Raw genomic sequence first — 13,838 nt, forward strand, 5'->3', positions numbered from 1 at the left:
ACTCTTCACACTGCTCTGCAAGAACTCGTGGGAAAGCAGCCAGAAGTGACTCTGAGCATGGTGAGATGACAGTGGCCAAGGGAGAATTGAAGCAGGACCAGGAGGAGCATTGGAGATAGCCAGGAATTTAGCCAGCTGGGCTAGAGGAATGCATATGTACCCCACATATGCACTCTCACAAGAAAAGGCCTGGGAGAGGAGCCAGAAGGATTGGTGAAGCTCAAGAGCAGGATCAGGAGGTCCAATATCGAGTCAAGTTCAGGGCCCTGGTCCTTATCTTCAAGGTGCTCAATGGCCTGGGTCCAATGAATATTTAAGATTGGCTACAGCTCCAGCATGAAGTCTGTAGTCAACAATTCTAATCCCATGTCACAGTGGAACTTTCTACAATAGAGGTAAAACTTGTCTGTGCAGGAGACAGAGCTTTTTTTGGGGGTGTTCTGAGACTGGCATGATCTCCCACAGGAACGAAGGACTACCACAAACCTCATCACCCTTCACTGCAAGGGCAAGGTGCACTTCTCTGACCTGCCTTTTCTCACAGGCCAGAGAGCAGCATGGATACCTATTCAAACAAATATGTAAATAACCCCCTACCAAAATAACAAACCCCCTGGCACACACAATCCTCCCCCTGGGAAGGTGATGAGAGAAAGAATGAACCGTATGTTACAGATGTTAATGCACAGCTGGAGCTCAGATACTCCAGTGATGAGGACAGTATAAGAACCTATATGGAATAGAATAGCCCCAATTCACGACCATTATTCAACTAAAGCAGTGACTGCTGTAGGGACAGTTGCATTGTGGGCATGTTGCTAGGACTGCTTATATATCAGTACAGATACTACTGCATCTACACAGGCGTGGTGCTGGTAAAGCTACACCGGCAGAGAGCTTGTGCCACTTTGGGAATTGGTTGAAGTTCGCCAGCAAAAGTTGAGGCTTTTGTTGGATAGATTCAAAATTGAGCATGGATGCCACTGGTATATATTTCAGATGTTCTATATTTGTGGATCTCTGTTCCACAGCTGAGATGGATGTTTGCCTATGACACCTGTTTCACAAAGGGATAATTCCTTACATAGCTACAGACAGCAGGGTCTCATGGACTCTTCAGAGGATCAGGGCAGTTATATAGGAGCCATAAGATGGTTTGACCCTGTGAACCCTGCACGCTCAATGAGGTCAATGAGAACAACTTGCGGAACCGGGCCATAACTAAGCTATTCTAGGTGCTGAGTTCCCATAACTCTCCCTGATTTTGGTGCTCCTCCCTGCGGAATTGTGGTTTATCATTTGTTTTACAGTAAGCACCAATCTCCACTGGAGCTCCTGCACTTGGCAAAAGACAGTCCATCCCCTAAAGAGGTTATGACGAAATAGATTCTCAGAAGGGATGTGATTTGCCCAAGGTCACACATTAGGTCAGTGGCAGAAACTGGCACAGAACCCAGCTCTCCCGAATCCCAGTCCAATGACATGTCCATTCGCCTGACATGGCCCTCCAGGGCTCATCCCCGATTCAGAATGTAGTGCAGATGACTGAGATTCTTACCACGCCTGAGCCCCGCTTCATCCAGACGATGGTCAGTGATGGGTTCCCAGTCCAAGCGCAGCTGAACACTGCATCTGACCCCAGGTCGACAAGGAGGGACTGCGGTTCTGTTGCCATCCTGGGACCAACTGTGCATAGGAGATAAGCAGAGAAGGTGACTGTGTGGAGAAATAGAGACAGATCCACCGGCCAGCACTATCCCCAGCCTGATCAGTGACGGGCTAAAGGTTCAACCAATCAGAAGCTCCTGGGCCAAAAGGGCTCTCAGGATGATGCAGGCCCCTGAGCTCCCATCATCTCCCTCCTCCTTGAAGCATGCTCTGTTTTCACAGACTCATGGAAATGTAGGGTTGTAAAGAATCTCAAGAGGTCCCCAGGTCCAGCCCCCTGTGCAAAAGCAGGACCAAGTAAACCTAGACTGGCATGTGCAACCTGTCCTTAAACATGTCCAATGATGAGGATTTCACAACCTCCCTTGGAAGCCTGTCCCAGAGCTTAACTACAGTTATATATATATATATAACTGTATAGATATATAAAGTTTTCCCTCGTTTCTAACCCTAAATCTCCCTTGCTGCCCCTTACTTCTTTTCCTACCTTCAGCAGACCTGAAGAACTATTGATCACTGTCCTCTTAATAACAGTCCTTCACATAGCTGAAGACTGTTATCAAGTCCCCCTCAGTCATCTTTTCTTCTGACTAAACATGCCCAGATTTCTTAACCTTCCCCCCTAGGTCAGGTTTTCAAAACCTTTGATCATTTTTCTTGCTCTCTTTTGGACTTTCTCCAATTTATCCACATCTTACTTAAAAGTGTGACTCCCAGAACTGGACCCAATATTCCAGCTGAGGCCTCACCAGTGCTGAGCAGAGGACGACAATTGCCTCCCGCGTCTCACATACAACATTCCTGCTAATACTCCCCAGAATGATATTAGTCTTTTTTGCAACCGTGCCACATTGCTGACCAATATTCAATTTATGATCCACTGTAACCCCCGGATCTTTTCAAGCAGTACAACTTCCTAGCTAATTATTCCTCATTTTGTTTGTTTGCATTTGATTTGTTTGTTTGTTTGCATTTGATTTTTCCTTCCTAAGTGAAGCACTTTGGGGTGGGGTTTCCTGTCTACTGAATTTCATCTTGTTGATTTCAGACCAATTCTCCAATTTGTCAGGGTCGTTTTGATTTCTAATCCTGTTCTCCAAAGTGCTTGCACCTTCTCCCAGCTTGGCGTCATTTGCAAATTTTATAAACATACTCTCCACTCCATTAGCCAAGTCATTTATGAAAATATTGAATAGCACCAGACCCAAGACTGATCCCTGTGGGACCTCACTAGATTCATACTGCCAGTTTGACAGCATAACTATTCTTTGAGGAAAATCTTTCCACCAGTTTTGTATCCACATTATTGTAATTTCAAGTAGACCACATTTCCCTAGTTTGCTTATGAGAATACCATGTGGTACTGTATCAGAAGTTTTACTACAATGAAGATATATCATGTCTACAGCTTCCCTGCTATTCACTAGGCCAACAACCCTGTCAAAGAATGAAGTTAGGTTAGTTTGGCATGATTTGATCTTGACAAATTCATGCTGGCTATTCCTTATAAACCCCTCAAGGTGATTACAAACTAATGGTTAGTTGTTTTTCTTAGGCTATGTCTACGTTAGAGACCTTAAGCGGCACAGCTATACTGATGCAGCTGCGCCGCTGCCAGATCTCTCGTGTAGCTGCTCTGTGCCAATGGGAGAGAGCTCGCCCATCAACATGATTAAACCATGCCCAAAGAGAAGCATTCCCGCTGACATTGCACTGTGCACACTACTACTCATGCCAGCGAAACCCATGTTGCTCAGGGGTGTGTTTTTCACCCCCCTGAGCGATGTAGGTTTTGTCAATATGAGTGATAGTGCAGACATGGCCTAAGTAGTTTTCCAGGTATCAAAGTTAAGCTGATTGGGCTACAATTCTCCGAGTCTGATTTGTTCCCCTTCTGAAAGATAGGTACTACATCTGGTCTTCTTCAGTCTCTTGGGACATCATGCATCCTCCATGAGTTCTCAAAGATAATTGCTAATGGTTCCAAGATTGCTTCAACTAGTTCTTTAGGTACCCTAGGATGAATTTCGCCAGGCCCTCCTGACTTGGATACATCTAACATGTCTAAATATTTTTACCTGTTCTTTCCCTATTTTGGCTTGCGTTTCTTCCCCCCTTGTTAACATTGTATTGAATATCTGATCACCATTAACTCTTTTAGTGAAGACTCAAACAAAACAGGCATTAAATACCTCAGCCTTTCATGTCACCAGTTATTAGTTAAGTAATTAGCTTCCCTGCTAAGTAGTCTTTATCTTTCATTTGCTCCCATTATATTTAAAGAACCTCTTCTTATTGCCTTTCATGTCCCTTGCTAGGTGTAACTCATTTTGTGCCTTAGCCCTTCTGATTTTGTCCCCACGTGCTCGTGCTATTATTTTGTATTGGGCATTAGCAAATTTGTCCATGCTTCAACTTTTTGTTGGATTCCTTTCTCATTATCAGCCCACTAAAGAGCTCCTGATGCAGCCATATTGGCCCCTTCCTATTCTTCCTATTGTTCTTTTGCACTGGCATAGTTTTCCACTGTGCCTTGAACACAGTCACCTCGAGGAACTCTCCTGAATTTCTCTTTTTCCCTTGGATTTTCTTCCCATGATTTGCTCAAGTTCACAATGAGTTTTAATCCAGCTCTGCATTGTACAGGTTAGCTGCTCAGCTGTGCCTGAACTCTGCTCGGTGCACCTTTAGAGGATGACAGGTATAGGTGGATTTCTACCACCTTCTCTCCCCTGATCTTGACAGTGACTAGCAGCTGCTGTAACTTGCTGCAAGAACAGTCCCTAGAGGCTGTTCAACTGGTCCAGGATTGCAGGAGCACAATCCATTCTAGCCATACCCCCTACCCTCTGCTATGCTCCCTATACCAAAAGGTGCATCAGCAGATCATGCAAAGTTGGCTATCATAGGATCATAGAATATCAGGGTTGGAGGGGACCTCAAGAGGTCATCTAGTCCAACCCCCTGCTCAAAGCAGGACCAATTCCCCACTAAATCATCCCAGCCAGCGCTTTGTCAAGCCGGGCCTTAAAAATCTCTAAGGAAGGAGATTCCACCACCTCCCTAGGTAACCCAGTGTTGTATTGTGTTGCCTACATGGGCACCAGCCAACCAACATGATTAATAAATACATCTCTTTGACAAGCCAGGAGAGTCAAGACTAGAAACCTGGTTCTACAGACCCAGGAAAAGAGGCCTCTGCCTGTACCCCATGTAACAGTAGCCACTGGGTTCATTAAGTTAGAGGTAAGACAATAATCTTCACAGTCAACAATCCAGCACGGTATTAACAAAACCCTTAATAGCTAAGTCACCAAGGAAGCCTCATTTTCTCTGACTCAGGCTGTGATTACCAAGGCCATCTAGCGGATTGGGATTTCCAATTCCCATTATTTTTAGGCAACTTTGAAAGTCCCAGAACTGGTTGCAAAATTAACCAATGTGGGGGTGCGCTTTGGAGCTGATTTTAAGCTGTTCCTTTGGGGATGGTCTATGTTCCTGAGGGGGAGGGATAGGTCAGTGGTTTGAGCATTGGCCTGCTAAACCCAGGGTTGTAAATTCAATCCTTGAGGGGGCCGTTTAGGGATCTGGGGCAAAAATCTGTTTGGGGACTGGTCCTGCTTTGAGAAGGGGGTTGGATTAGATGACCTCCTGAGGTCCCTTCCAACCCTGATATTCTATGAGTCTATGCAGAAGCAGAGAAGAACTTACAGTAGACATCCACCGTCCTGCTGATGTTGGTACTGCCCAAAGCATTGGTCACCTCACAGGATACTGGCTCAAAGAAGAAGGTGTGGTCCACAATGGTCTCATAGGAGTCACCCGATGCTTCCTTTATAACTTGACCTTTTTTTGCCCATCTGTAGAATAAAAAATAGCAGGGCTGTCTTATTCTGGCAGATCTCATAGAGAGACAAGAGGGTGAGGTCAGAGATCTTTTATTGGAGCAACTTCTGTTGGGGAGAGAGACAAGCTTTGGAGCTGCACAGAGCTCTTTCTCACATCTCCTGAGCTCTGTACAGCTAGTAAGCGTGTCTCTTGCACCAACAGAAGCTGGTCCAATAAAAGACCTTACTTCACCCACCTTGTCTCTCATATTAGAGACCAACATGGCTACAACAACACTGCAAACAACAATGAAAAACCTCACAGATAAAGTATCAGTTCCTCTGCCCCCAGTCACGTCTTCTGATAAATAAGAAGGGCTGACCTTTATAGGCCATTTTTCATGTCACAAGATCCCCAAAGCCAGTACAAGAGCTTGCTTCTCTCAACACCTACATTCAACTGTCCCAAAGACTGCAGCAGCTGTTGCATCATGCAACAATTTAGGAGAGGAAGGTGTGAAGAATTCGGTATGGAGGGATTTTAGGTAGCAGAATAGGCCATGCTTTCTGTACTGAAAGCCAGAGGAATGATACCAGGGATGGAACGGGGATTCTAATTTCCTGGGTCAGGATATCAGGGTTAACGCACATAAAGGTCTACAGAATCTTGAATGCTCACAAGTGGTCAGGACACTGGTTGTATTTAGGCTTGAAGGATTCAACCTTTTATCAGTAAATGTTGGTGAACCTATTGTCCACTGTATGCACCCAGACCGACGGAGAAATATTTCCACAGAAAACAATCGAAATGTACAGAAGGGCAAAGTAAGAAACATGCTGTCTGAGAACCTATTTGAGTTGGATTTAAGGATATTTACTTTGCATGTTTTCACTTGTGACATTGACAGTTGTGTTTTAATGGCCATAGAGATTTAACTTTTTGAATCTCAGCGTCTAATGTCGTTAAATAATTAGTCTGACCCCTCTATCATCTGACTTCTCATAATTCTCCACAGCTATGAACATTTAAATGGACAGAAATGAAGAAAGATGCTTAAAGGTAAACATTGACATTATCCATCAAAATGATAAACTATGAAAATGGAATTCTGCCAAGCCTAATTGTATTTTACATCTGGGAGGAGGCAACTCCGAGGCCCCACTGTAACCTAGCACCAGGCTGGGGTATTGAATCTGGACTGACAGAGAAGGGTAAGCGATCCCAACCTCCATTCCCTGCTGAGACACTAACTCTTGTCCTGGGATTTCCCTGCCAGTGTCTCATGCAGTTACTGCTCTGGATAAACCTGTATAGCATGTGAAAGCCAATAGCAGCGACAGACACAATCTGCATCTGACTGTCCAAAGGGCAGCTCATTCAAGGCCTAAGCCAAAACCCACTGAAGTGCGTGGAAAGACTCCGACTGACTACAACCGTCTAGGGATTGCTCTGCTATTGACAAAGCCAGACTGGATCTGGGTACCACACCTGTAATACCAGTGGGGGCCCACGAGGAGTTTAACCGCCTGGCTGCCACTAAGCCTTTGCACACCAGCCACGCCCTTGAGTACCACAGCCCCTATGTTTCTGCCACTGACACTGACCTGCCAACAGGTGCAACGGAAACCCAGCAGCAAAGGATACAGTTAACGGAGAACCCCTCCTCCCAGGCACAGAACAGTCCGAGTCCAACACAGACGTTCAGGAGTTCGCATCCTCAGCTGAGTCTGTGTCTGTTACCAGGACTGCAGGCTGCAGCAGAGGACAATAGCCCTGGCCTCTGCCTGTTCTCAAAGCAATTCCCACAGGCAGGAGTGGCCAGCCCGCACCTCCCTCCTCTCTCTGGGTTCACGGGGCTCCCCTGCATTTTCAGCTATGGAGCTGAGGGCCTGTCTGCAGTGGGGGTTTTAGCACCAAGATGGTTACAACTCCCCTCCCCTCCAACATAAATGTGCTGCAATGGTGCAAAGGAGGATTTGCACCACTGCGATTTGCCCTGGTTTCAAACCAGCGCTGTGCACAGAGTCCTAAGATGGACATGTCTGAGCAAGGATGTAGACTGGTGGATTGGGAGAAAAATCCAGCTCAGTGGCTAGTGACTGAAGACCTGAGCTGTTGGTTGCTTGCTGCTTGTGTCTCACTCTTGCAATACAGAATGCCCTTTTGCAGAAGAACATCCTGTGTTTGGACATGACCATACTCAGCATGTAAGGCACCCTAAGGGTTGAGTAGTGCAGATGTTAAAACATCAGCCTTGCTTTGGGGACCTGGGCTCAAGCCCTGATGAGGTCATCACTGGGATCATGAATTTGAGGATTTCATCCTTGTCCTTAACAAGACATTTTTCTGTATCATAAAGCTGCAACACAAGTGATCACTTCTGCTTAAAGGAACTGACCATAACAAGGAGGCTGCAGATCAGGGTTGAGGGGGTGCAGGACAGGAACAGCAGGGGGGAATCCAGGCCAGGATTGAGGTATCTTGGCAGATCTGGGGGACAGGTAGGAAACTTGTTCAGAACTGCGCCTGCTTCCAGGAAGAGCCATTAATCTCAAGCTTTCATCAGCACCACACTGACCCTTCATTCCTTGCCAAAAGGAACGCATCCCAGTCCATCGTCTGCTGTCCTATACTACTGTGAAGCCCACGCATTACTGCCTGCCACGCGTGCTGATTGAAACCATTGCTCTGCATCCCAGCAAACATCTTGGTGCTCTTTTATTGGGGCAGACTCCTCCGGGGAAGTTTTGCAGTGAGAAAAACACCTTTCACTTGGATGCAAATGGCTTCAAATTTGCAAACACTGAAGAGTCAGCAGAGGAGGAAGCTGCTAACCAATCTCTGGGGGATTGGACCATCTGTACCACTGGCTCCTGCAAAGTCAGCCTGTAAGGTTCATGCCTCTGTTAGCTGAACCTATGCTGTATTAGCTGAACCTTTCTGTCCCCAAAGTTAATTTAAGATAGCAAAGTTTTTAAAGGCACCCAGCACTATGGCATAGAGGCACCAATTAGATTTGTTAGACAAGTGTGTGTGTGTGTGTGCGCGCAGCAGGATGTGCCTCTCTGCTGTCCCACCACCACTCCATTTGAGTGCTTCTCTTGGAGATTGTTGTCACTGCTTCCTCAGCATCTGTATCTCCCTGTCCCCACAGCTCAGACCCAGACAGCGACATCATAACAACAACAGATCGTACAGCACGTTGAGGGTGGATGGATGGAGAACCGCACTAGGAGCATCCCCGATATTCCAGACCACATCGCTGCCATGGCCAGGTGGCTCAGACAGCCCCCACCCCCCTCAGCCTTCCCCCTGGTGCTCTGTGGAAGCTGCGGTTTCTCTCTATGGACTGACAGGGGGCGTGCGGCCAAGTTGCAGCAATGCTCCTTCTGAATACTCACAAGAGGCCAAACCCTGACGTCTTTTCTCAGGCAGAGCCCCCCTCGACTTCTCATGGCAGTGTCCACAGCTCCAGTGGAAGTCAATGGGAGCCGCAGGGTCTGAGCACCTTGCACGGCCCAGCCTGCGTGGGAACGAAGCGAGAACCTGAGATGAATTTCTGAGTGTTACAGCCCTGGAGGAGCTCCCCTCCAGGATGCTCACCAGGCTGCTGAACCAGTCTCAAGTGTTGGGTCCTAGGTGGTCTTGGATTGCGGGGGCTGGGCAGGCTTTAGGCCTGTCTGTGGGCCTCCAGGTGCAGACCCTTTGTCTGACACCCCTTCTGGCAGTGGAGACCCCTTAGGCTCTGAAACCAGTGCTGGCTCCCCAGCTGCTGTGGCATGCTCCAGAGTTCCAATGAAGCTGGGGACCCTCTGATTTGCTGTTTCCCTCTTTGGGAGCTTTGTGACAGTATAGGCGAGTAACACACATTCTGGGAAGGAATCTCTAAACGCACACACTTTACACACAGAGAAAGCACAAGACAGATACAGATCTCTGGAAAAATAACAAACACCTGCATGTGAGACTCTGCCTCAGTTTCCTCCCTCCTCCTGAAAGCCCTGTGGATATTAGTGTCTTCCAGAGTCCTGGCCTCTTGTGCGCACCCTCTCCTCTTGCCCAGTCTTGTTTTCTAGTTCTGCTCGAGCACACACAGATTCCCTCTTGCTAATAAGCACAGTTCTGGTCATGAGTCCCAGTGGCAGACCTCATCCCCCAGCCCTGCTGCAGTCATTTGCACAAGCCACTTAGTTTGGGGGGTAGGGGTGGAGCCAAAAAGAGACATTACCAGTTAATATCCTTCCAGGGAGTCTCTATTGTCCTGAAGGGGCAAGAATCTTCAACTGTTAATGTCTGTCCCATCCAGGACCACACATCCTGGGGCCTGACCCTGTCCCCTTAACAGAAGATGTATGATGCAAGGAGGCAGTGAAAGACAACCACAAGAGCATGAATGTACAGAATTCATGCCATCCAGGTGGAATTCACATGCTCACATGGACGGATCCCCGAGCGTCACATTGGGATTGGGTGTATCTTGCACTGGCAGCCCGCTTAGCAGAGAGGGCAGTCACGTGGCCTTCACTCCTGTGGGGGCTTTTACTGGGTGGGGATGGCAGATGTTTTGGCAGAATTGCTGTAGGAATGTCCACTGCCCACCTGTGCTTGGTTAAGTGACCCTCATTGAACCAGGATGGATGACCTAGGAAGTTTCACACACTGTCTGAAGACACAAGCATTTTGAAAGCGTTATTAGCAGTACACATGTGAGCCTATTTGTATGCACTTACTTGCTCTCTTACCTCATTTATCTTCGTGCCTCTAACAGATGCTGACTGGCCACTTGAGGTTTCTCTGCCCTGCTGGGTTAGGGGGTTTTCAAATCAACTTCCCCACTCCCTCCTTCACTAATTAATCAAGTGACTTTGCTTTTATTTCTGCAGCTGTGTTTAGGGTGCTAATAAGCAAAGCCCCTCATCTCTTTAGGATGAAATCAGCTCCTCGCTAGATAAGGAAGAAGAATACCAGCTCTTCGCCTTGCTAGAGCTCACCACCTCCCTCAACATCTCAACGTGATGGAGAATTGTTAATTAATTAGCACAGGTCACTATTATCTTCAGTGCTCTACCGCTGGGGAAACTGCAGCTGCAGAAGACAAGCAGGTGGCTTACCAAAGATCCTACATCAAGTCACTGCCAGCACTGGGACTAGAGCCCACAAGGCCTGACTCCCATTCCCCTATGCTAACCATAATACTACACCCCCACTGGATACCAGCTAGGGCGTCAGAGGAGTCACAGATCAGGCCTCCCTCCCTCTCACCTCTTCAGTTGTTGCCCATCTATCTCTTTTCAAAACTCCTAGAGCACCCCATCCATTCGTATGGCCCTGACTGCCTTTCCTCTCTCCTGGATTCTCTGCAACCACAGCTTCTGCTTTGCTCATTCCACTGAGCCTGCTCTTCCAAGGTCACTAAACTCATCCCCAAGGGTCTCTTTTGCCTCCTCATCCTCCTTGGCCTCTACAACACGTTCAGAACAGCCTGTTACTCCATCCTTCCTGAGTCTCTCCCCGCGGGTGTCTACATCTCTATGCAGGGCTGTCTCTCCAGCTGCTTCTCAGGAGTCGCTGTTCCTTTGGATACTGGCAATTTTCTGTGTGTTTGGGGGTTCGGGATGGAGAAGATGGGGGAGGGAGGGGAAGCTGCATGACCTCGTCTCCACTGAAGCACATTTTGATGGCTAAAGCTGGGGGCAGGTCCCTGAAACCCACCCAACAGGCTCAGCTCTTTTGGAAAATTTGCCACTTATTTTGGTGCCGGATGGGGGCTGAGCTCCTCTGCAAATCTGCCCTACAGTCTCCTTCTATCCTGCTCTCTCTTATACTTTCATGCAGCTTTCCTTCCATTATATATTCCTCCTCCCCACCTTTCCTTCAACCTGCGGAAGGGGGTAACAGTGAGGAGCTGGAAACCGTACAATGAAAAGCCTAGCTTAATTAATTCCTCTCCGTGCAATTAAGAAGCTGTGAGGGATGAGTGCCTAATGGTGCAGGAAGTCCCATGTTTCATTATTAAGTTAGATGAAAGCATTTCATGAGGACTAAGTAACTGGCAGGCATGTAAGTTCATTGCCAAGCTGCATCCCACCTAAAATGCATGTCTACAAGCCTAGGAAGAAAGGACCCTTGAATCCACCCAACTATTACATTGTAATTACACTGTAAAGAAAGTGCCAACAGACTCAGTCAGTGAGGGAAGGTGTACTGAGATCTAGCTCTGGCCGAGAAGGGATTGATGGTGACTTGAAGGTTCAAGCAGTTTTCATAGACGAAATCAGAGACATAAATGAGTGCACCTGAGGTGAAATCCTGGCCCCCACTGAAGTCAATGGAAGTTCTGGTATCCAGGTCTCCCTGTGAATACTATGAACAGCTCTGCATGGGAAGAGAGAGCTCAGAGTCCACCTTGCACAAGACTGTGCACTCAGCCCCTTACCTTCTTCTGTGCCCGACCACTTCCTCAGGTGCCAACCAATGACACCCCTCCTCCCACATTGCATTATCCAAGTCCCAAGCCTTAAAATCAGATTGCACTGGTAGAGTAGAAAAACAGACATAAAGCCACAAGATGCATGGCATTTAAAGACGGACACACCGTAGACTCCCCTGCTATAATACAACAAGGAGGGCAACAAGCTTGAGTTACAGGATACTGACACTTCTGGGGTATGGCTGAAGAAGTCCTTTCAGTAGGCCACAGCTGAAGGACCACCATACAGCTCAGGGTCCTAGAAAGAGATGTCACATGTCCCAAACTCGTTTTCCTCTTAGCCAAAGTTCCTCCACCCCCCATTGATCTGTGTGTGGGGACCCTAACCCATGCAGAGCCTCAGAGAGGTCAGTGTGGCTGAGGAATGTATCTATCTATCGATCAATCACTTTTATACTGCTGCCTATCACCGCAGCGTCTGAGCACCTTTCACGTAAAATCAATAGCAACAGTCCCTAGTGGACTGCCTATCTGGATCGGCTTGCGGGATTGAGGCGTTAGTCACCACCCATACCCCAGTTCTCGCTGACTCACATTCTTTTCCTTCCTCCAAAACACGTACAACCATAAGGTTATCATCTCTTTAAGTGCCCTCTTCCCTGGCATAAATGTTCTTGGACTCCTCTGAGGCTGGCCTTTCTTGGCACATCCTCCCCAACTCTGTTACGCCAGATCTGTGCATGCATTTCATGTTGCTTACTCATTTCCTGGTGTGGTCCTGAAGCTACACGAGAGCTTATTCACAGAGAGCATTTCTGACCCAGATGTAAACAGGAGACATAGGAATTCTCACGCGCGTGGTGGTTCTTGAGACCAAGCAAGTCCAGACAAATTCAAATAAGAATCTGATCTATAGGACACTTGCCTGAACAAAGTGAGGTTTTTCCAACTCTGATCTTCTGCCCTCACATTCATTTTGGGCTCCTTGTGTCACCAATACAACTCTACTACCTGTAACTCTTCTGCATGCTTAGCAGTGTCCCTTGTGGAGCTGTCAGAATAACTCTTCACTTGTCTGCTGGATGCTGTCTCTTTCTTGCTATAATTACTGGTTCATCATTGTCCATAAAGGAGAACATCTGCTGGCACTCCCACTGCAACTGTCTTCTGAGGGCTTTTTTTCCTCCAGCAACTGTTCCAGGAGAGACTGGTATATATTTGTGATGTCTTCTCTGATTGTAATTCACCAAGGCTTTGTGTAGCTCTCTGTGTTCAGTTGACATAAGGCCTCATTTCCTCACCATTTATCCTGTTGTTCAAAAACAACAAATCCTCACCACAGCAAAAATCACCCACACCCACCCACCAACCCACAATACCACTATTGGCAAACTAGAAATATTTTGTAGTTTTGCCTTAAATATTTCTGTTCTGTTCTATTCAGGTACCTTTAGGACCCTCATCACTAGAGCAGCTCGCAACCATTAATGGATTTTTAACCGGATGAAATTCAATGATGATTAATGCAAAGTAATGCCCATTGGAAAACTTAATCCTAACTACACACATAAAATGACGGGGTCTAAATTAGCACTTAAGAAAGATCTCGGAGTCATTGTGGACAGTTCTCTGAAAACATCTGCTCAACGTGCAGCGGCAGTCAAAAAAGTGAACAGAATGTTGGAAATCATTAGGAAAGGGATAGATAAGATAGAAAATATCAGATTGCCTCTATATAAATCCATGGTACGACCATGTCTTGAATATTGTGTGCAGATGTGGTTGCCCCATCTTAAAAAAAAAATAAAAAAAGAAAGCTATAGTGGAATTAGAAAAAGTAGAGAAAAGGGCAAAAAATGATCAGAGGTATGGAACGGCTTCCGTATGAGGAGAGATACATAAGATTTGGACT

General features: G+C 46.9%; 1 protein-coding gene across 2 annotated transcripts in view; it reads right to left on the reverse strand.

Annotated features, from left to right (window-relative positions):
• The window catches only part of KIRREL3 (kirre like nephrin family adhesion molecule 3), a 723,719-nt gene that overhangs the window by 89,076 nt on the left and 620,805 nt on the right, over positions 1-13,838 (reverse strand). For both annotated transcript variants that reach the window (XM_030538379.1, XM_030538380.1), the window contains exons 8-9: positions 5,380-5,528; positions 1,559-1,686 (exon numbers count right to left, since the gene is read on the reverse strand). In XM_030538379.1, the coding sequence (XP_030394239.1) occupies positions 1,559-1,686; positions 5,380-5,528 (277 nt within the window). The remainder of the gene's footprint in view (positions 1-1,558; positions 1,687-5,379; positions 5,529-13,838) is intronic.

This window comes from Gopherus evgoodei, chromosome 19 (genome assembly GCF_007399415.2).
Source record: "Gopherus evgoodei ecotype Sinaloan lineage chromosome 19, rGopEvg1_v1.p, whole genome shotgun sequence".
In the NCBI taxonomy this organism is placed as follows: Eukaryota; Metazoa; Chordata; order Testudines; family Testudinidae; genus Gopherus; species Gopherus evgoodei.